This window comes from Mastomys coucha, unplaced genomic scaffold, assembly GCF_008632895.1.
Source record: "Mastomys coucha isolate ucsf_1 unplaced genomic scaffold, UCSF_Mcou_1 pScaffold23, whole genome shotgun sequence".
In the NCBI taxonomy this organism is placed as follows: Eukaryota; Metazoa; Chordata; class Mammalia; order Rodentia; family Muridae; genus Mastomys; species Mastomys coucha.
Genome location: NW_022196906.1, coordinates 72,137,615 through 72,160,214, shown reverse-complemented (window position 1 = coordinate 72,160,214; position 22,600 = coordinate 72,137,615). Strand labels below are relative to the sequence as shown.

At 44.0% G+C, this 22,600-nt stretch overlaps 1 protein-coding gene across 2 annotated transcripts in view; it reads left to right on the top strand.

The window, feature by feature from the left end:
* Lrrc1 (leucine rich repeat containing 1) overlaps positions 1–22,600 on the top strand; it is a 160,553-nt gene that overhangs the window by 93,588 nt on the left and 44,365 nt on the right. For both annotated transcript variants that reach the window (XM_031345617.1, XM_031345616.1), the window contains exons 9-13: positions 1,729–1,847; positions 3,070–3,153; positions 12,431–12,546; positions 19,689–19,861; positions 20,808–20,944. In XM_031345617.1, coding sequence (XP_031201477.1) covers positions 1,729–1,847; positions 3,070–3,153; positions 12,431–12,546; positions 19,689–19,861; positions 20,808–20,944 — 629 coding nt within the window. The remainder of the gene's footprint in view (positions 1–1,728; positions 1,848–3,069; positions 3,154–12,430; positions 12,547–19,688; positions 19,862–20,807; positions 20,945–22,600) is intronic.

Genomic DNA, 22,600 nt, shown 5'->3' with positions numbered 1-22,600 from the left:
GCTAATCCTGTGAGAAGAGTAAATGTCTGTTAATGTGCTTTTGTTTTTTTTTTTGGTGTTCATTTGTTTGAATTTCTCAGATAGAAAGTTATGTAATCTAGACTTTTTGAAAACAGAATCGGTAAATTAAAATTTAAATAAAATTAAAATGAAATGAAAATATTCACACACATATGCATGCATGAGAGGCATAGTATAAATGCAGGGTAGCCCCATACCAGTACTCCCTCGTGCCTGCAAGGACCAGTGTTTAACCAGAGATTGTAAAGAAGAGGGTCATATGAAAATGATAACTGACACCAGGCAGTGATGGCGCACGCCTTTAATCCCAGCACTTGGGAGGCAGAGGCAGCCGGATTTCTGAGTTTTAGGCCAGCCTGGTCTACAGAGTGAGTTCCAGGACAGCCAGGACTACACAGAGAAACCCTGTCTTGAAAAACCAAAAAAGAAAAAAAAATGATAACTGACGACAGCTGTTAGCTAGGCTACAGACACCATGTTCTGTTAGTACCAGTTAAAACTGGACGGGGATTTTGACCTTGTAGAAAAGATTGTACAGAATCATACATGGCGTCATGTGCTATACAGGCAGGATTTGGAATAGGAGGAATTGGCTGAGGGGAGCTGGCCTGCTGCGGGCCTTCCAGGTCTGTCTGCAGCAGGGCCCTCGGGTAGCAGGCTTCATGTGTCCTGAAGTTCAGATGGGCAAACTGCTGAGGCTCACACATCTCAGTTTCATTTGAAAAGCTTTAACAAAAACAGACATAATTGCTACAAATTCCTTTGTGATTCTTCCTGGACAAACAAGTACCCCATGAATGCTTCAGGCGATAGAACCTCCTGCCGGGATTAGGGCTAAGGAGCCATCAAGCTGCACTGTACCCTGTGTGTGATGCTAGCACGGCTTCTGATAGCAAGGACCTGTGGAGATCCACTGGGCACTGAGTTTGTTACTGCTTATGCTACATAATGAGCTAATTGTTGACTAGTCCTTTCTTGCCCCATGGCTCTGCCCAAAGATCAGGCAGTCCTTCAGTCACTTTTCTTTGCCCAGCTTCCTGTTTCTATTTGGGATCTTCTCATTTACTGGGGAAGAGGTCATGCTAGCATCTCAGCAGGTAGTGGAGAGTGACTTCAGCTGAGAGGAAGGATCTGAATGATATGGGGTCTGTTTTTTGTTTTGCTTTTTTTTCTTTTTCTTTTTCCTGGGGACTTGGAGGTGGCTGTTGGATTCATTCTTCTTTCCTCTTGTCCTCTGGGCATCTGTCAAGACTTCCTGTTTAGAAGCTCTTTGGAGTGTGTGCCTGTTCTGCACACGCAGAGCTTCTTCAGTTGGGGTCTTCACTGAGCTATTGCATTCACAGGTATTCACTCAGCTATTGTAGTCAGGATGATGGATCAGATGAGGGTCCCTTCCATCCACAAGAGCGCATCAGCAGGCAACTGTTAGCCCCTGGTGAAATTTCTGGCTTTCAGTCTTTTTAGTTAGCCCTTGCAAATGATTTGTTTCTAATTGCCGACTTTCTGATGTGCTGAACAAATTACTCTGACTCTCAACCTTTAGTAATCTAAATGAGACTGATACAGTATCAGTTTGAAAAGCTGGGTGAAGAAAAAAAAATAAGTAATTATTTAAAATGAAAAAGAACAGAAGATGGGGGGAAAAAAAACCCAAGTGGTGATTAGGCAAAGAATCACAGCTAATGAGTTTAATTGACATTTTTGTAGGCAAACTAAAGAAGCTGTCGATCTTGAAGTTGGATCAAAACAGACTCACACAGTTGCCTGAAGCAATTGGGGATTGTGAAAATCTCACAGAATTAGTTCTTACAGAAAACCGGCTCCTGGTAAGTGCCTGAAGACCAACCTTAGTTACATAAGCAAAGAGTGTTTTGGCTCCACACTCAAAGCATATGTGCTTACTGAACTCACACTACACATATCCCCAGTGAAGCCTTACCTGTACGCTGCATGTGTCTGGGGTAGATGAGTCTACCAAGGAGAGGAAATGGTGACTCCCCCGGGGAAAGCTCTGGGGGATGGATGCTTAGACTACTCTGTCTTCTGAGCTGGAGAAAGATGTCTGATAAGTTTGAACAAGACCACTGCTGACTGCACTCTAAAATCAAGGACTGGAGGCAGCCGCCCAGACGCACACTTGACTCAGCTTCCTTTCCCTACCAGGGGCAAAGGGTGCACTCACTCACCACCTGCCCTGGTGGGTCAGCACAGTGGCCACCAGTCTCTGCTGTCTGCTCCCTTCCTGCCCTCCCGCTGCTTTGTCTGTCAGGCCCTCTGTTCATCTCCTTTGCCTCTCTACTGCAGTCTTGTGCGCTGTCTTCACTTCCCCCCTTGGTCACGCTTCTTTCCTCTGCGTTTCCTCCTTCTCTTCTCGCTTGCTTCCCCTTTCTCTGTGTTGTTAAGTGAGATATTTTTCCTTAGGTGGAAAGGGCAGTGAGTGACAGCCTAAGAAGAGTGAGAACTTAGACCAGGCAGAAGTTCCCTGATCATCTTGCCTTAGTGGTTGTTTTTAGGCTTACAAATAAAATTATGACAGTACTCATCCTCAGATTCCTCATCCTCAGATTCCTCTGTGGTGGTAGAGAGCCCCTCCTGGGCCCAGCCTGCTGCCAGAGGGCCCTGCTGTGCACACCAGCCCTGCTTAGCTTTCTTCATGCCCACCTGGGTCTTTCTGCTCCCCGGCTCACAGCACCCACGCAGCCAACATTCTGGCCTTCACAAGTCAAGGCCACCATCCCCCTGTGGTGGTCTGGTCTGTGTGCAGGGTAGGTATAAACTGAGGGTTTGAATACACCCTCGCCTGAGTGGAAGAGCATCACCTTTCCCTGTCTCTGCCTTTTATTTGTCTTCTTTCAAACATAGGATCATATCAACAGAAATTCAGACTACTTAATTACACATCTCCAAGTGACCATTGCAGACGTCGGATATTCAAAAACTATTTTGTTTTGCTGATGCTTTTAAGTCCTTATAAATTATTGCTTTTTCTGTTGAGCTAAGTTTAAAAAAAATAGTGATCAGTTAATAACAAAAGTATTATTTTAACAGACTTTACCTAAGAGCATTGGAAAACTTAAGAAGTTGAGCAACTTGAATGCAGACAGGAATAAATTAGTGTCATTACCAAAAGAGGTAGGTGTTGCTAAAGAAATAAATATGGTAATAATTATTACATGTAAAGGATCAAAAATGTCCATGAGCATTGGCTCCGGTTTTTTTTTTAATGTTTACTAAATGTATGATACATTTAAAGTCATGAGTATGAACTTGGTTGGAGGACTGAATCTAAGAATTCTTATTAGTAACGTTAAAGAGAGTTGAGAAAGGCATATCGATAAGACTTAACTAGAAGAAAGAGATTGATATTTTGCTCTAAAGAGAATGACTCTCTTGATAGAAGTGGATAATTTGGGAGTTTGCCAGAGGATGTGGATGGCTTTGAGTTTAACTGTCACATTTAACCATAAACCTTATAAAAGTGGACCTCCATACACCCATTTCTCAGCAGATATTTAAACCACGACACGTTAATGTCTAGGTAGGAACCCTTTACAAAGGCATACCTCCCTTCACCACCATCACCCCCCTCCCTCCCGCGTCACCACCCTCCTCATCTCCCACCACCTACCCATCTAGTGAAAGGAGACAGCCACCTTCCATTGCCCAGAGGAACTCTGGGTTCTTCAGAGGCTTTAAAGTCTACCAGAGCCTGTAGAAATGCTGACCAAGGAGAGACCATGAAGTGTGGAGGCATCCAGTGCCCTCTGTGGAAGGTTTACAGTGGTGGGGACTGGGAGAGCTGGACTGGCAGGAGTGAGACTGGGCTTCCCCTTTCGTTGTTTTGGATGCTTGTAACACAGTCAAAGGCTGCGTGTACGGCCCCCTCCTTTCCCTTTCCTGAGTAGACAGACCATTGGTGAGACTTGTTGTTTGTTGGGTCCTCACATAAAAACCCTCTTTCCTTGGCACTGGCCAGATTCAGTTTTGTTCGGATTTTGCTGCTGCCGTGCTTCCACCGTCTGTCTTGGGATAATTTCAGAGTTGGTATTTTAGCAGCCAGAACTTGAGGCCCACCTGTTTCTTTTCCTAGGACTACCGTTCCTCTTTCCCTTCCTCGGCTTGGTTCTCTGCTCACAGGGCCCAGTTTCTTCTGGGTAAGATGGATAACTTTCCTGAGTGGAAACAGCAGGGTACAGATTAAAAACACAGCATGCATTTATAGTCAGGCATACCTTTAACAAGAGCCATCACATCTAAGCAAAACTGTCTCCAACAGAAGTACTCCAGCCTGCCTTTCAGCCAAATTGGGACACAGCTAAGATTTGGTTCTACTCTGTAAGCGGTAAACCAAAACGCAGCAGATAGTGTCAACACTTAATTTTTCTCGAGTAGCACTTGTGGATGGGAGTAGGACTGGATGCAGAATCAACACAAGAAGATGTGTCACTTTCTTCCTTAACCTTGTGTGGTCCGTGGCACCTCTGTGTAGTCCCACACACTCAATTTCTAGAAGTCATGATGGTCTCCCAAGTTCACAGATGCAGAAACTGAGGCCGGTCATTCTTTAGGTCCAAAATGACTCTCCCCAGTCTCTCATTCCTGTGCCTTGCCAGTAAAAAGAAGGCAAAGGAAGGGATTCAGATACATCATGGCCCTTCACCTTGTGTCCTGGTGAGTGTAGAAAACCTTGATTTTGTAAGGAAAGGTCAAGTGATCTTTTGTCTGGGTGCATAGGGGTGTTTTTGATGCAAATGCTAAGAAGAGTCCTTTGAAGTTGAATGACAACATCCTCCCAGTGTCTCTGGATCCCTCGCGAATCCTTTCTTCCAGGGACACATTTCAGGCAAAAACTTTGCAGATTTTTTAATTATAAAGCTGCCACTGCCATTTTAACAGTGATTCATCTTTGTTTTAAGAGTGAGTCTCCAGCAGTATTTCTGATTAGAGAGCGGCATGTAGCACCTTTATGTCTGCCGAAGAAACCCACCACTAAACACGGTTAGCTCGAAGGCATTCACACCTTCGCATTTTGTTTATCTTCTGGGACATTCTGAGGGATTTCCAGGCATGAAGGGTTTCATGAATAAAACGGATCCTTTTTTCTTTAGTTTCTTGATAAGGTAGGAATGTTTTGATTTTTAGGAGTGAGATCTTTCTAGACTATCTTCAGCTCTGCCTCCCACCCCGCCCCCTCAGATAAAGAAACTCACCAAGTGCATGTGTCTGGCTCTGCTGTGGGTCACAGCTTGGTACCCATGAGAAGTGATCTGACTGCTCGTCTCAGCAGGGCTCAACAACTGCACCACAGTGTCCCAACCACGTATCAGGTCACCCGTGTGCACAGTTAGTGTGGTCCGCCCTGCAATTGTGTGTGTGTGAACACTAGCTCTACTTCCATGTTGATACCACTCCATCAACTCTTACACTTTTCTTTGATCCCTTTTTTCTCGATCAATTAAGTTGCACACGTAGCATATCTAAGCCAAAACAGGAACTAATCTGTTTTCACGTCCCAAATCCCTACTTGTATATCTGCTGTTGGTTTGGCCTGTAGTTTTCCCTATACTGTGTCGTCTTCTCATTTGATGGTATTGTATATTGTCAGTCTCCTTACTCTTCAGCCGCATGCATTTCCATCTACTTTCCCAAATGACTGAGGGGAAGATGTTTGTACTGTTTGGGCCACAGTAAAAGATCCTGTTTGTGTTTCATTGTGTTATTTGTAGTAAACATTTGGAAATCAATGAATGTCTCTTGTTTTCTTAATTGTTAGCTGCTTGGAATTTTAGAAAAGTCAGGTAAACTTGTCACCTTGTAAGTATTGTTCTGACTACAGTTCCATCTCAACCTCCCGTTTTGCTTCATAAGTGCATGAAGATTCAACCTGGCTGAATTCTGTGTGTGCTCCTCATGTACAGTATGGGCGTCTTCTCTAAAAATGAGCGCAATAACTGCATGGCCCGGTCTGTTGTATCCGTATGTGCTTTTCACATCGGTTGAGATTATTCACAAAAGAATGCTTTTCTGTGACTTACACCGTAAGTTACTCAGAAACTCCGAAAGGCATCTTTTGCCGCCCCATCCACCTCATGCACCGTCACTGCATTGTGCTTTGTCCGCGTGATTCTAGCTTGTGGTGGAAAGGCTCCACCTGGCTCTGTTTGCTACATCCGGCATGCATCTGAGCTCCCAGACACTCACTCTGTGTGTTTCACTTCCCAATCTGTGGCTTCTGTTTGTATGCTCTGGGAAAGGGGAAGAGTTAAGCGGATGAGAGCGTAGGCAAGAGCCAGTGTGTGATGCAGGAGGGCAGCCCTTTGGATTCCCTAGCTGAGTGCTACCTTGATATACCTTCTGTACCAAAGAGATTGAGCATCTGGCCAAGTTTAGAGTACACAGGGTATGTTTGCTTATTTGTTTATTCATGTATTGGCTCAAATTGAAAAAAGTGTCCTAACCATATCATAACCTGTTTGGTCAAATGGGAAAAGGTAGAACTTTTAGAACATTTATAAAAGTGTTTGTTTATTCAGGCAGTTTACAAATATTAATTCCCTATAAGTATAGAGTATTCATTCCACGAACATTTTGCCTTTTGTAATTTAAGTTTGTTTGTAGTAGTCTAAGTTGCCCTTTCAGTTTAAGATTATTGATAGTAAGTATAATATAGAACCTATACATAGTAGAATAAAAGACAGTTGACCCTAAGATCTGAAGACCGAGAATACATTCCTAAATTTGAAAGAGGAAATAAATCATAAAAGAAACAGTTGACTTGGCTAGAGTTGGCTCAGTGAGTGAAATGCCTGCCACACAAGCATGAGGGCCTGAGTTCAGTCCCTGGAGTCCTTGTTAAAAAGCTAAGTGTGTAAGCCAGCACTGGAGGAACACAGACTGTTGGGTCGCTGGGGCTTCCTGGCCTGGTAGTCTTGCCTAAGTAGGGGATTTCAGGCCAGTGAGAGACCCCGTGTCTACAAGCAAAGGAATGAGACCCTAGAAAAGATGAGATCACTCCTGACCTTCAGATGCACACTAAGCTTGACATGAATGCAAGGACCAAACAGTTGGTTATGGTGGACTTATTACCTAGGAGATTGTCAGAAAGAGGATAAAAAACAACTTACAGACAGGAAGACGTTTAATCTCAAATGAAGAAAGTCTTATTATTAGAAAGGTCGTCATGTCCCTGAGCAAAAGATGGAAAAGTAAGCAAAACCAAACCAAATGATACCCAGAAAGGGAGAGCAGGGGAATCGGCCTCATTGGTGTTCACAGAAGTATGGCAAATACTACAGGGGAGTACTACATATTGTCATGTAAGTATAAATGTCTAGGGCTATCATAGGAGAGACTTCCGATATTATTAAAAACTTTAAAACATACATATCCCTTTTGCTCTTCTGTTTCTAGAAGTAAAATATGATCCATGGATACTAAGACACACAGACACAGACACACACACGATTGTATCTTGGATTTTATACAGCAGCATCAAGCGTACTCCAGGGGCCATCCTAGAGATACATGAAGCAGCTCTCGTGGCCCAGTCTCTTACATCACATGCTTATTTTTGTCTGATTTTTTTTTTAACTGTACTTTTTAAAGGTGTAGACAAATCAGTATCAACATTCAACAGATTATTAAACTAGTGCTGGTAGAGAAGCAAAGAAGTGTTAGAACTGATGATACCGCCATAGTGGTGGCTCACACCTTTAATCCCAGCACTCGGAAGGCAGAGGCTGGCAGGTCTCTTGAGTTTAAGGCCAGCCTGGCCTACAGAGTAAGTTCTAGGACAGCCAGAGCCACACAGTGAAACCCTGCCTTGAAAAACCAGAGAAGGGGAGGGAGTGTGAGTGTGAGTGTGTGTGTGTGTGTGTGTGTGTGTGTGTGTGTGTGTGTGTGTGTGTGTGTGTGTATGTGTGCTAAAGATCATGTCTTGTTATATGTATGGTCAAATAATTTGTAGAGCCCCTCCAAACCATATAATTTCAAAAATGTTCATGAAATGGCAGACATTTTTATAATATGCCACAGGCTCTGAGAAGGATTCTAAAATTATGTATATTGGTTTTGTTCACCTTGTGTTTCAGGCCAGATTTTGTTTTCTTTGTAAGTTTTCCTTTTTGCCTGTGAAATGTGGGTTCTATTCTGCTTCCAGTATTGAAGAGATGAGAAGACAGTCTCTTAGATGTGAAGATGTGAAGCTGGCCGGCCTAGGCTGCTTCTCTGAATCATTGGTATGATTGTTGTCTCCAGGTCTCTACGTTCAAAGTTGTCCTTTAGAGTACTGGTTCTTGCTCGGCCTGTGAGTTGCTACCCCTTTTGGGGTTGTTGAATGACCCTTACACAGGGGTCACTTAAGACCATCTGAAAGGCTGCCTAAGACCACCAGAAAACACAGATATTGACGTTATGATTCACAACAAGAGCAAAGCGCAATTATGAGGAAGCAACTAAAATGATTTTCTGGTTGGGGGTCACGGCGACATGAGGAATTGTATGAAAGGGTCGCAGCATGAGGAAGGTGCTCTAGAGGATGCTTTGCCATCTCCAGGACTTGCCCCTGTTAGCTTGATGGCAGACGGTTAAACATAGGATCGTTTTGAATTAACATAGACACAAAAGAGCTAAACTAGGGTTTCCTGCTACATTCCGTAGTTTTTAGAGACTCCAAATCTAAACCCTTGTTTCTTGGAAGGTGTAATTAGTGGTTTAAGGAAGGTTTAAAATACCAGCTCCCAACATAACTGGTAATAGGTTATTTAAATAGTGACTCTGCTTCCCAGAATTTCTAAGTGATAATAGACATTTTATCCTGATGACTGCCAGGGAACCTTCAAACTCTGCCTGTGAAACCAAAAGAGAGATCAGAATACACACAAATGGTACAGGTAGCATGATAATGAGCTCACGTCAGTCCCTAACTGATTTTTTCATATAAAAGAGTATTGGGGTGTACGGTCAGTCAGACAGTTCTTAAAAGGTCCAGGTAAACTCTACAATAATATAGCCACTGTGGCATAATTCCAAGACATCCACAAATACAAGTGTTGATTAGACTTGTCATTCACATCTGTAACTCTCACTTCTTGGAGAATGACTGCCGCATGTATTTGGCAGCAACAGCCAGGGTAGGCACCAAATTACATGTGTGGTTCCATTCAGTTTCTTGCTGTTACTCTTGGTTAGAAATGAACCCATCCAAGCCTGCAGAATGTGTGACTCAGCCTACAGCCTCACCGAAGTGTGCATGATCTCACAGCGTCCCCTCCCTCCACGCATGGCACCCCCTCGCTATCCATAATAAATCTAGCTTTTGAGCTGTTTACAAGCTGGTATTTCTAATATTTTTTTCTAAAAAACAAAATTGTATGCCACCCCTTGATGGCTAGTGTGTAAGCAGTGTTTTGATACGGAGGCGTACCTGACAGCATGGCTCTAAGAGGGACCAGGGCCTCCTCTTCATACTCTCAGCATGTGCTGTGTGCTGGCTTCATCCTCCAGACAGCATAACACTGGCTATCAGGAGGCTGCCAGCTCTGACAGACCAGAAAGTAAGAGGCTCGTACACACAGTTGCCTTCTACTGCTTGAGAAACGAGAAAGTGAGAGGAGATTAGGTTCTAAGCCCAGCAGCTAATGTACACACTCCAGTGCACATTTATGCTGTTCTCATCAAGTTCTGAGGGATATTTACTTGTTCTCATTTTTAAGGGCCCTCTGGTCTACCTTAATGAGGCAATTTTTTTTTTTACCATGTAATGTATGCATAGGATACAATTGGAAAATATTGACATAGTATAGCTTGGGGTCTCCACACTCATATCATATGGGAGGCTGAGACAGGGGACACTGTGTCAAGGCAAGATGCTGTCTTAGTCAGGGTTTCTATTCCTGCACAAACATCATGACCAAGAAGCAAGTTGGGGAGGAAAGGGTTTATTTAGCTTACTTCCACACTGCTGTTGATCTCCAGAGGAAGTCAGGACTGGAACTCAAGCAGGTCAGGAAGCAGGAGCTGATGCAGAGGTCATGGAGGGATGTTCTTTACTGGCTTGCTTCTCCTGGCTTGCTCAGCCTGCTCTCTTATAGAACCCAAGACTTCCAGCCCAGGGATGACACCACCCACAAGGGGCCCTACCCCCTTGATCACTAAATGAGAAAATGCCCCACAGCTGGGTCTCATGGAGGCACTTCCCCAACTGAAGCTCCCTTCTCTGTGATAACTCCAGCCTGTGTCAAGTTGACACACAAAACCAGCCAGTACAGATGCCTGTCTCATAGTTACAGTGCAGTGCCCACTCAGAATGCTTTCTGGGGAGTTACCGTCCATGAGATGACTATGTAAGTAACTGATGTCGCCTGTTCTGCCGCCTTTGGATATGGATAAAGCTTGTCTTTTCAAAGTTAGCCAGGGGTGTGGCTGCAGAGTATAGCTGTAAAACACAGCCCTTTCTACAGCTCCATAGCCCACACTGCACTCAGGTCCAGTAGAGATGCCCGCTCCTGGGTAGGTTGGGAATGGTGTTCTGTGAGAACTTCCCACGAGATCTTTGACAGGATCACCTAAGCTTTTCAGAGCCGATGATGTTAGAGCTCAGAAGTGTGAGGCTTTGATCCCTTCCCGTGATGTTCCAGGACTTCTAGGTAAAGCCAGTGATTTCCTTCCTCTCTTTGAAGCAGTGCCAAGCCAGGTGGGATACCGTCGTATTCCTCTTTCATGGCACAGCATGGCACTCTCGGTTTCCAACACTCAAGAGCCACTCTTGTTATTCTTGCTAGCGCAAGGAAGAGTTTTACTGTCCTTACATCTATCCAGAAGTGGGGAACTTGCACATAGAATCTTTCCTAAGCAAGGACATGAACTGTGTAAACATACTTGAGCTATGTGTAGGTGCACGGGCGATGGATGGTGGGTAGATAAGAAAGGTAGTAAGTACTTGTCAAGTATTCTAACTGCCCGGATAGTAATATCTGGTCAAGTGACCTTGAGACTTTGGAGAGCCGTTTTGTCATGTTAGAGTGGTAGTCCATAGTTATGACAGAAATGTAGAGGGCCGTTTATTGTAGTGACCAGAAGGTTCTGGAAAACTGGAGGAGCTGAAGGACATTTGGCAAGTTTGGATTACTGGTAAGGTTGTTTTATAACAGAAAGATATTCAAGAAATGATCATCAAAATATATAGCAAATAAACTAGTTTTACTGGAATGACAAACTTGAATCTAAGACCTGAAAGGGATAGTCCTGCCTTTCTATGTATTGGGGTACTCTCTGTGTGATGAGACAGTTGTAAATCTGTGTGTTTTATAATGTTAATATGTTTACATCTGTTGTGTTTGAACCTGCAGTTAAATATATTAATTTGTAATCCTGATATTCTTAGAAGAAATAAAAGGATTATGCATGAAATTAACTGTAGCAATTCTTAAAAGTTGCATTCTCTTCTTTTACGGTGATATACATTCATTCATTCAGACAGTTGAGGATTCTGGAAGCTTCCTCTAGTGAGAGGCCCTAAGGTAGTATTTTTCCATGTGTCAGAGAGAAATCAATAGGTCCCTTCATGAGCTTTCTCTCCTCAGGAAGGCAAAGGCTAGAAGAATGCAGCGCTTTATGGAGTCTTGGAGGAGGTTGGGTGTGAGATCAAGTTATTTTTTCCTCCCTTTGGTTCAGCTTTTCGGACTCAAAAATTCATGGCCTCTTTGTTCAGGAAAGGCTGAGCCAGTGTATCTTGAAGACCACACATTGAAAGTTCAACTACCCTTGAATAGGCTCAGATGTGGACATAGCCGTTGATTTAATGCAGTTGTTAACAGCAGACCATGACTGAGACAGATGTGTATATTTACCAGTGTCACTTCTTGCTAAGATGTTAACTGGTTTTGTATTCCTCAAGGGAAAGTGATTTTACCAAATTAATTTATGAGCAACCAAAAGCTATCAAAATGTATTTAGTGACAATTCATGCATATCAGGTCCCTCCTTCCCTTTCTCAACCCTGGAATATTGAAAATATTGGAGTTATAGGACAGTCTTTGAGCTGTGTATTGGTGCTAATGTTACCTCTAGCCTAATATTTTGAGGTAGAATTGTTTAATTCCCTTCTCATCTAAGTAATGCTGCCTGAACTCGTGTAGTTAGTTAACATTTAACGAGTGCAGCTGCACTAGGTATCATCAGTAAAAAGGGACATTGTTCACCATGCCAGTTTGAACGGTATTACTTATTTTCTTTATTCAATTTAGAACATGTTTAATGTTTTATATCATTTATAGTAATCATTTATGGTCATCGGTGAAATTTACAAGTCGTCTGCATCTTCTTCATGCCTCTGGCCTACTTTCCCACCCCAACACACACCCCTGCTTAAAATGGAGGAAAGAAAAGATGCTTTTCTCTCCCACTGTAGATTGGCGGGTGCTGCAGCCTCACCATGTTCTGCATCCGGGACAACAGACTAACTCGACTACCTGCAGAGGTGTCACAGGCCATGGAACTTCATGTCCTCGATGTGGCGGGGAACAGGTAAGGAAGGAGGGACAGACCCACATCCAGCCCCAGTCTCCGCCGGGCCTCTCAGCAGCTGTAGCTTGGCCATCTCTTTCTGAGGACTCAGAGTGCTTTACTGAACACCCACAGGGTTAGAAAATTCTGCATGGGGACCAAACTTCTACAGCCAGATGGAGCTAAGACAGCACAGCCTGGGCTACTCCAGAGCACGGCCCTGCCTGGATGGGAGTGTATCTGAAAGACCCAGGAAGCAGGCCAGAGGCTTTGCCGTAGCTTTTATAGATGTTAGTTTAAGTCACGGTGAGCCCTAGCGAGTCTTCATCCGCAAAGTAAGCATACTGTCCATTTGGATTTTCTTTCTTTCTTTTTTTTTTTTAATATGAGGCAGGGCAGAATTTCAGTATGTTCCTCAGGCCATCCTCCTCGCCCCAGCCTCCCAAGAAGCTGTCAGGAGTGTCATAGCACCAAACCTGGCTGAGTTTTAGACAGAAGTCTTGATATTTTGTCCGAGCCACTTTCAACTTCCTGAATTTGTAAATAAAGTTGTGTATGTAGGGACAGGGACATGCTTATGGGGAGAGGCTCCATAGTGTCAGAGTATCCACATGATTCAGAATTCAGGTGACAGTTAAAACCAGGTGGTGTTCCCATGACCCAGCAACACCGTTCTGGGCGTGAGCAAGCTGGCCTTTCTTCCTGGGATCCCTTTCTTTGACTCTGCCTTTGTTCTTTTATCATGCATGCCCTTTGTTCTTTCTCAGGGTTTTCCCTTATGATCTCTATAAAGAGCTTTCCGGTGGTGATCACCAGTTGGCATGTATGTGTGTTACCCTCCTGAGCCCCGTGTTACCAGAAGGTACAGGGTCTGCTTCTGTGCCCCTGTATGGACATTCTGGTCACAGCATCTAGCACACAGTGGGTGGTCGGTTCATACTTGACTGAACCAAGTAGCTTTGCAGAATGAGCAGCACGGTATTGAAACGTGTTATACTGTTAAATGAGATTTAAGAATTGCTTTTGAAAGCAATAGGGCGAGATCATCAGTAACGTATTAAACTGGAGAAAGCTGACTTGGTAAAGGCCCACAGTATGTAGAGTGCTGGGGGGGACTAGCTCCCACGTCTGACTAGCTGGTCACTCAGGTCAGGCCCGAGCCGCCACTCTTCATCCCTTGCAATGGACCCATAGACAGCTGGGCCAAATAAGCTGTAATTGGAGGGGAGCTCTGACCTTGGAGTGTTCACCCTTTTAAAGGTTACTCCTCTGGGGAAGTCTTGATTGATTCTTAAGACCATTAAGTAGTGACTGGAAACTCAGGGTGTTTGGTACTGAGTGTCAGTTTCTGCTGTCTCCTCACTGCAGCCTGTGCACCTTGAGGGGTACTGGTCTATCCAGCTTCCTCTTTGCAGCCCAGGAAACTGGGAACATTTCCCTGGTCCTTGCTAGACTGGTGACCATGAATTTGCATTCTCAACTCTTGAGCAGAAAGATGACTCTGACTTTTAAAACTGTTTCCTATGAGCAGGGGCATCATTATTCAGTTCTCAGAAGAAATGGAAGTTAATCTTTTATTATGCTTGGGTTGAGTAGAGACATACATTTAAGAAGTTATGGTATGCAGTCATCATCTGAGTCAGTCAGACGTGCCATTTTGTCCGCCCATATATAAATCCACAGATTCTCAACCTTTAAAAGTGTGTAATCACTACTTGTTGTGACATTTTGGTATTGAAACTAATAATAATAATAAGACTACCATGTAAGTGTTGAACCTTGCAGAAATGTCGTCCATGGGGGAGGATTGAAGTTGCAGCCTCTGCCTCTGTTCTCATGCATATAAAAGAGCGCTTGCCGCTGGGACTGCCTGCCACTGTGCAGGAACGTGCTTTAATGGACCTGATAGCATGTATTACAGCGGGGTGACTGTAGGGTACCATGTAGGAGCCATGACGCCCCCTGTGGCAGTGATGGGAAGTGTCCTTTATCATCAGTTACTTGTGGACACAGAACAGAATTTCTTAACTCCTCACCAGGAGCACACAATACAGTGGATACTTGGGACTCTTGCTTCAATGTAAATAATACCAAATAGTAGAAACAGTGTCTGTTAGTAGGGAAATAAATTAGTTTTGAGTTTTGTAGTGTGTGTGTGTGTATGTGTGTGTGTGTGTGTGTGTGTGTGTGTGCGTGCATGCATGCGTGCGTGCGCATACACACATGTCCTAATAAAACAATTTAAACATTTTTTAACTGGAATATTAAGTCATCTGAAATGAGATTTTTTTTTTTTTTTGCATTCAAATGAAGACTCCTGATTTTGACTGAAAAGCAAGTTTTGAATGGTGTTGCACTGTTTTGGTTTCTTGTCTTCTAAAACAAAACCATACTTGTGCAAGACCCCAAACTATGGCCAGTAGCTCTTGTCAGAAGACAGTGGCAGAGACTTGCTTGTAGAACCTGGGGCTTTCATTTGACTTTTTTTGTGACCTTTTTTTTTTTCATTGCTCCTGTTCTAATCTTTTATACACTTAAGACTTTTTTATTTAATGAAAATTGTTTGAAACTAGGAAATTCCACTTGGAAGTAACAAACAGATGAAACATTAAAGTGTAGCAGCGTTCACCCATTGGTTAACATTGGGTAACACTATAGTAGCCAGTAGGCTCCTGAATACCTTTGGTAAAGCGGTTGCTGTAATATTCCTGAGGCATGGAAGGTCACTTGAGGCTGGCGTTGGTCACAGTTTGTTTGCTCTCGTCCTTGACCATCATTGTAAAAACCAGTAAAGACCAGCTTTTTATTTCTGGGGGGTGTGGTGCTGAATAGGACACAGCAGTGTGTGGAAGTGAGGCCGTGGCTTCCCGTGCTGGTTCTGTTGACTCAGTGGCACAGAGAAGGTGCCAAAGTCAAATTTAAAATGGACTGACTCCCCTGGAAAGCTGGATATTGCTATCATTTCCTGACTTCTAGTCAGGTGATCTTCGTGAGCGAAGCAGAGGAGTGTATGTGAAGCAGAGGAGTGTATGTGTCTACTGTGAGCAGGCCACAGTGAGTTCTGAGTAGGGGCTCGGCCCAGCCAGCAGAGTGTGTGCAGACTGTGAAGGGACAGGAGCACTCTGGGCAGTGTTTCTGTACAGAGCTGCTGAGGGCTGGCTGGTGTGTGCTGTAGACTTGGTCAGCAGCATCTGTGTTGGAGCTGGCTGGCATTGGGCTGTGTGCAGGGAAGCCAGGGTTTCAGACAGCTCGTTAATATGAGCTGGAATACGATTATAAGGTCCGCTGTTGGAGAGTCTGGTAATTTATTTCGGCTTTTATCACCCACTTGTCATCCTTGGAAGCTGTTATTTGTTGGCGATATTTTTAGCCTTCCGATTGCCTTTGGCAGTGCTCACTGGGAAGCCGGTGATTGCTCTGAGGTACTGGGGGTGGGGGGCAGATTGTCTGTTTTGTGCCAATTTTCAAGTCCTGATTTTTTTTTTTCTCCCTTGTGTGGTTATGAATAAGAACAGCAGAGTTGCTGACTGTAAGGTTTTTGGGCAACACTTTTTTTTTTTTTTAGCATCTTAGAGGATGTTAGCTTAACTCCTATTTTAAAGGAAACAGTAAAAATTCAGATCATTTCATTTCTGTAACAGAAAGGTGTTCTCATATGTGATGCTTGAGCTGTGTGTCCATGTGCTATGTTTGTGCTGCTGGAGTCAAGCCCAGGGCCTTGTAGACCACTTAGCTGTATCCTCCGTCCTGTATTCACATATGTATGTATGCTTGCTCCTACCTCTGTCACAGTGCCTGCCCTCTCCCAAAAAATGTCTTTGCTTTCTTTGAATTTGAATGTGTATATAACAGATTTGTTGGAAAGAGAAATGGTTTTGGGGTAGCGGGAGAGGTTTCACTTGCTGTCTTACTTGAAGAGCAAACACATCTAAGTGACATGACTAAGTGACATGACGAGAGGGTAGAGACAAGCTGTCTCCCCTCAGATCCTCCAGAGGGCCTTACACTGGTATGAGTTCTCCATCACAAGGACACGAGTGGTCCCCTTGTCCGTGAAGTCTTCTCTTAGTTAGGCTGCGCTGACAGAGGCCTCAACCAAACACTGGGGGAACAAAGGAAGAAAGAGTTCCTTCTATCTTAGCCTTGCAGGCACAGCCTAGCACTGGGGGAAGCCAAGGCAGGAACCTAGAGGCAGGAACTGAAGCAGAAGCCATGGAGGAGCGCTGCTTCTTGACTTGCTCCCCCTGGCTTGTTCATTTTGCTTCCTTTACATCCTAAGACCACGTCTTAGACCAGGGGTGGCATCACCCATAATGGCTTAGGCCCATCCACATCAATCATTCATCAAGAAAATGCCCTGCAGACTTGCCTATAGACAATTTGGATGGAAGTAGTTTCTTAATTGTGGATCCTTTTCTCAGAAAACTCTAGCTTATGTCAAGTTGACTGAAAAACAAATAAACAAACAAAAAAACCCAAAATACAAACAAAAAACCAACCAGGACAATTGACCCCTCGCCAGCTTAACACACAAGCATACCACTTTTCAATTGTAACCTTTCTGGTTCATACCCATAATTCATATAACATAAAACATAAGCAACTTTAAAAACCCTATACTCTTTAAAAATTCAAACTCTGTAAAAGTATTTTCTTTAAATATCTATCTCAAATCTCAACAGTGGGCTCCTATAAAATAAAATAAAATAACCACATACCTTTTTACTCCAAGAGGAGAAAACCAGGGCATAGTCACATCAAATCAAAGTAAAGCCCAAATTCAGAGGTACAAGCAGTCCCATGACTGATGTCTGGGACTTATGGCCTTCTTGGCTCCAAAGTGAGGCTTCATTTCTTCAGCTCTGTCATTGGTAGCAAGCATAGCTTGTCACTCCACAGCCACCTTCACTCCACAGCTGCTGCTGTCCTTCGTGGTTTGGTCCTGGCATCTCCAATGTGCTGGGGACTCCACAGGCCGCACCTTCAACAGTGGCCTCTTGGCCACTCTAGGAATTCTGATTCTGCCACATGGCACTACACCTCACCTTTTCCCATGAACCTTTCAATCGTAGGTTCTCTACTGTGATTGAGGCTCTGCCTTCAAAACCAGTCCCACCTTTGAGTTTCTTAGACACTGTCAAGGTCAGCTGCCAGCATCACATGCAGCCTTGGTCCACTCTGGACCATGACTTAGGCACTGAGTGTTAATCCTGAGATTTGGTGGGGAAAATCCAGCTCTACAATTCTGAGCCAAATTTGGAGCAAGCTTTATTAAACACTGACCAAGATGGACTTTGGTCAGGACCATCCTCTGGAACCTACAGCTAGATGTCCCTAAGACACATATTGCAGGTTGCTTGTAAAGACAAAAGCCATAGGCCACGGTAATTTCCCATGAGGCTTTGTTATTTTCCAAGAACTACAATCATTCCAGGAAGTTGCCTGGTCCTTGGGCGGGTGGGGCATACAAGTTAATTTTGTGTGTTACAGGACCCTGGGAAAATATTCCCAGAAGTCCTTATCCCAGAGCTGCTGGTCTCTTAGTCAGTGCCTGCTGCCCGGGGTTTATGTCAGCTTGATAAAAGCCAGAGTCGTTTGTGAAGAAGGAACCACAACTGAAACAGTGCTTCCATCAGATTGATCTGTGAGAATTCCTATAGAGCATTTTCTTCATGATTGATGTGGGAGGACCCAACCACTCCTGGGCTGGCGTTTACGGGTGTATAAGCAAGTAGGCCTGGAGAGTGGGCTGGGGAGGGGGCTGAGAGGTGGCTCAGTGGTTAAGAGCACTAGCTGCTCTTCTAGAGGTCCTGAGTTCAGTTTCCATGGTGGCTCACAACCATCTGTAATGGAAATCCGATTCCTCCTTCTGCTGTACATGAAAACAGAGCACTTGTATATATAAAATAAATACATTCTTGAAGGAGAGAGAGGAAGACAGAGACAGACAGACAAAAAGAGACAGACAGAGAGAGGGGAAGAAGGAAGGAAAGAAGGAAGCAAGCAAGCAAGCAGGCTGGCTGGATGATGAAGCCAGTGAGCCTCTGCATCAGTTCCTGCCTCAGGTTCCTGCCTCGAGGTCCTACCCCGACTTTCCTGGATGATGAGCTGTGATGTATAAGCACAATAAACCCCTTCCTCCTCAAATTGCTTTTGGTCCTGGGTGTTTGATCACAGCAATAGAAACCCTAAATAGGACAAAAGCTAATTTCTCAGCTCCACCCAACCAACATCAATTGTTCCAGTAAATCAAAGCTTTACTTCTATGGTACTGGTCTTTTGTTGATCATTCCTGATCCTTCAACGTAACTGACAGTCTCAAGTCAGAATACCTTCCGTATGATATAGTCCCAGTAGAGTCTTTGCTTCCCACTGAAACTTTACAAGCCAGGCCTCTATTATCTGCACTGCTTTCAATACTGTATCCTAGACTAATATTCCACAGAATATTAGTCTATTGCTCACTGAATTCTAATACTTAATGTCATCCCCAGCCCAAAGTTCTGTACATTTCCATAGTCTTTAGCATCGTCATATGTCTGTCACAGGAATAAACCATAGCCCTGGTACAAATGTCTATATTAGTTATATTTTTATTGCTGTGATAGAAACCATGACCAAAGCAGGTTGGAGAGGAAAGAGTTTACTTCAGTTTACTCTCTGAGGTTAATAGTCCCTGGTTACTTTTGTGAAGTACATTTTCGATGGTTGCGATCTATCAAATCTTAGTGCAAGCATAAATATACACCTAACATTCAGGTGTCACATTTCAACTTTTAAAGTGTTTTTTTTCTTTATGGATTCTGTCATCTGAAACAAAATAATTTGATGTGAATGCTAATTATCACCCAAGTCTGAGAACTGGGAGCAACTGGGAACTGAAGGGTCAAAGTTTAAGTGGCGCCTCCCTGGAAGGATGTCCCCAGAGACAGCAGGTGCAGAAGGCTCTGCACCCGTGTCTCTGCTGCAGCTGGATTCTTTGCCTCTCTCACTGTCCCCCCTCCTGCCACCCCTGGGGACTCCCAGCAGCCAGCGAGTGAGGCTGCAGCCCTCCTGTGCACTGGTAAGAACTGCGTTTGGGGCGCCTTTCTTGTCTTCCCACTTGTGTTAAGAGGAGTCGGTTCTCTGTTTCTCTGGTTGTGACATCTCTTGTTTTATGTCAGGTTGCATCATCTGCCCTTATCGCTGACCACCCTGAAGTTAAAGGCCCTGTGGTTATCCGACAACCAGTCGCAGCCTCTCCTCACGTTCCAGACGGACATAGACCGCACCACTGGGGAGAAGATTTTAACGTGTGTCTTACTTCCTCAGATACCTTCCGAACCTATCTGCCAAGGTGACTTTCTCTTCGGGACATGGAGCTGGGACTCATGACTGCCCACAGGGCCTGCTCCTCCCAAGTGTGCTTGCATTTTGTTCCGTTTGCCCAAGGAGAACAAGGTGAAGCGGTTGTGGGGCAACTCTGGAAGAGCCCCCTAGGTCTTTATAGGAAAAAGGACCACTCATGTCTGTTTATCATGTATGAAATTCTGAAAGCAACCCTTTGGTTTATAATTATACAGGTAAGGATAAAAGCGTAGTGCTCATCAAAGGGATGGCTTGTTAAAATCCAAACTGGTACTGGAGGATTCCCACTTAACACCTTTGGCCCAGTATTGTTAAGCCAGTGAGTTACTTTGTTATTAAAATAAAAATTTCACTGAAACATGACAGAGTGAATCCATTGCTGAGAGATACAAGCTTGGTAAGACTACTAGAGTCCCCTGAGCTGGAACATTGCGAAATGACCCTGATAATTTCAGGAAAGTATAGCAGAATGTCACAAAGGGAAATAAGTACCAGCCAGCCCTCTTCGACTGCAGTCTCACCACCATGGGAGAAGGGGGCGAGAAGGATACATGTGTGTGCGTGTGCACACACACACACACTTACTGTGTGAAAAGACTCCACAAAAATAAAAAGAAAGAAGGAAACAAATGAGCAACCATCTTTTAATGTATTTTAACCTTCTGTAGTGAAACACTGAAGTGTCCCAATCTATAAGATACCCCAGATGATCTCATTTAGAGTTCCATCGTAGAGGAGGGATTCCTCCCAAGCCTCTTCGCTTCTTGTCTTATATTTTAGTGGTGAGCCAAGGTTGGAGGTTGGAACAGTGGTCTGCCCTTCTTATTTCTGGCACTGTGGGTCTCCATACAGATTCCGACCAGTCAGCCACTAAATTACAGTGTAGCCCTTCCCAGGGCCAGCATTCCCTGCTGATGTTGTCTTTGTCACTGCAGAGAGCCTGCCGCGTTGTGGTGCCTTGGAGAGCCTGGTAACTGATGTCTCTGAGGAAGCCTGGAATGACCGCTCAGTCCACAGAGTTAGTGCCATCCGGTTTTTGGAAGATGAGAAGGATGAAGATGAAAACGAAACGGTATGGGGGTGGGCACTCATCCCAGACTGAGAGCGCCTCCCAATGTGGATTTGCTTTGGTTTTTGCATAGCATTTTTTCTATTTTGCCTTTTAACATTAAAACAAAAAACAACCACAAAACAAACAAACAAACAACCAGAGTAGTTCTCAAAGCACTGAGTCATAACTTGTGAATGGGGCACAGTGAGCTGCTGCTGCTGTTACCTGAATAGTTTTTGCTGTTTTTGCTTCTTTGCGATAGTTTCCCATCATGCCTCACATTTTTCTTTAAAGTGCGGTGCTTCCTGTTCGCTTCTGGCCTGTGTGGCCTGGCTTTCCTATCTCCCACACTGCTCATGGCTACCTTGTGTTCACTCCGTTCTGATGCCATTCCCAGACGCAGTTCCCAGACCAGACATCTCTCTCCTTGGCATACCAGGCCACCATGGCCCTTGTGTAGAGTTTTGCCAAGTTGGTTGAACTATCTTGGCAAGTTTCCATTTAGAAATCAGAACTATGTTTGAAGCCCCCCACTCTTTGGTCCATGTTTGAAAATGTCTCTCAGATGTTCCGTGTCTCAGCTTGAGCCTGGCTTATTTTTTTTATTTTTTTTTTTAAGATTCTTATTTTCAATCATATGTATGCATGTGTTTAAGTATACATGTTGTCTGAGGAGGCTGTCAGATGCCCTGGTGTTGGCTGCCACTAAAGGCAGTTGTGATCTAGCCAACATGGGTGCTGGGAACTGAGCCTCAGGTCTTCTGGAAGAGCAGTTACGTGTTTTTTAGCACTGGGTAGGGCCACTTCTCCAGCCCTGATGCTGGCCTTCTGAATTCTCTGTACCAATTGGGGTTTTCCTAGCAGTGCTTAGGAGGTGGGACTTGCAGCCTTCCAGACTAAGACCAGTTTAAAATGATTGTTGCCATCTTTATTAGTCCAGCTATTACCAGGTGCTGGTAGGCAGATAGATAGATAGATAGATAGATAGATAGATAGATAGATAGATAGATAAAGTCTTAGTAGAGAGCAAGATGGGAGCAGCTAGGGATGAGAACTTCAAAGTCAGAATTTAGCTCACCACAGACATTTGAGAGTGTAATTATTTCAGTGGTGGTTTTACCACCTCAGAAATGCTCTTTGTTGAGCTAATGTGTTTCGAGATAGTTCCTTCAAAAGATGTAAATGCTGCTTTATGAGATAATGAGCATCTCATACATTAACTAATAGGAAAATTTACAAATTGCTAAGCCCTGTCACTTAACCTCTCAGCACTGTGGTCTCTCCTCAGAACAGCAAGTGGCACACAGCAGTCATGCCTGGAGAAGCCCTTCTCTCTGCCTTTCTCTTTCTCAGGCCTGGAGGGGTGGAGGAAACCAGAGCTATTCTGAATAATAAAAGAGCATTAGGACGAATTTAAATTTAGGATTTTTTTTTCTTCTTCATTCCATAGCTTATATCTTAAATTTTGTTATTTTTCTATGAACACATAGAAACTTCTTATCACTTTAATACTAATATTTTAAAATGTATTCCTTTATCCTAAAAGTAATATATTCATTCATGACTATGAAGTTACTTTAACGTTCCATGAACGCTGGGTGAGCAGCTCATGAACGCACATAGCTGTGAAGAAAGCTGTTTCCCCTGGAACTCGGATTTCTGAAGTTGTAAAATTTG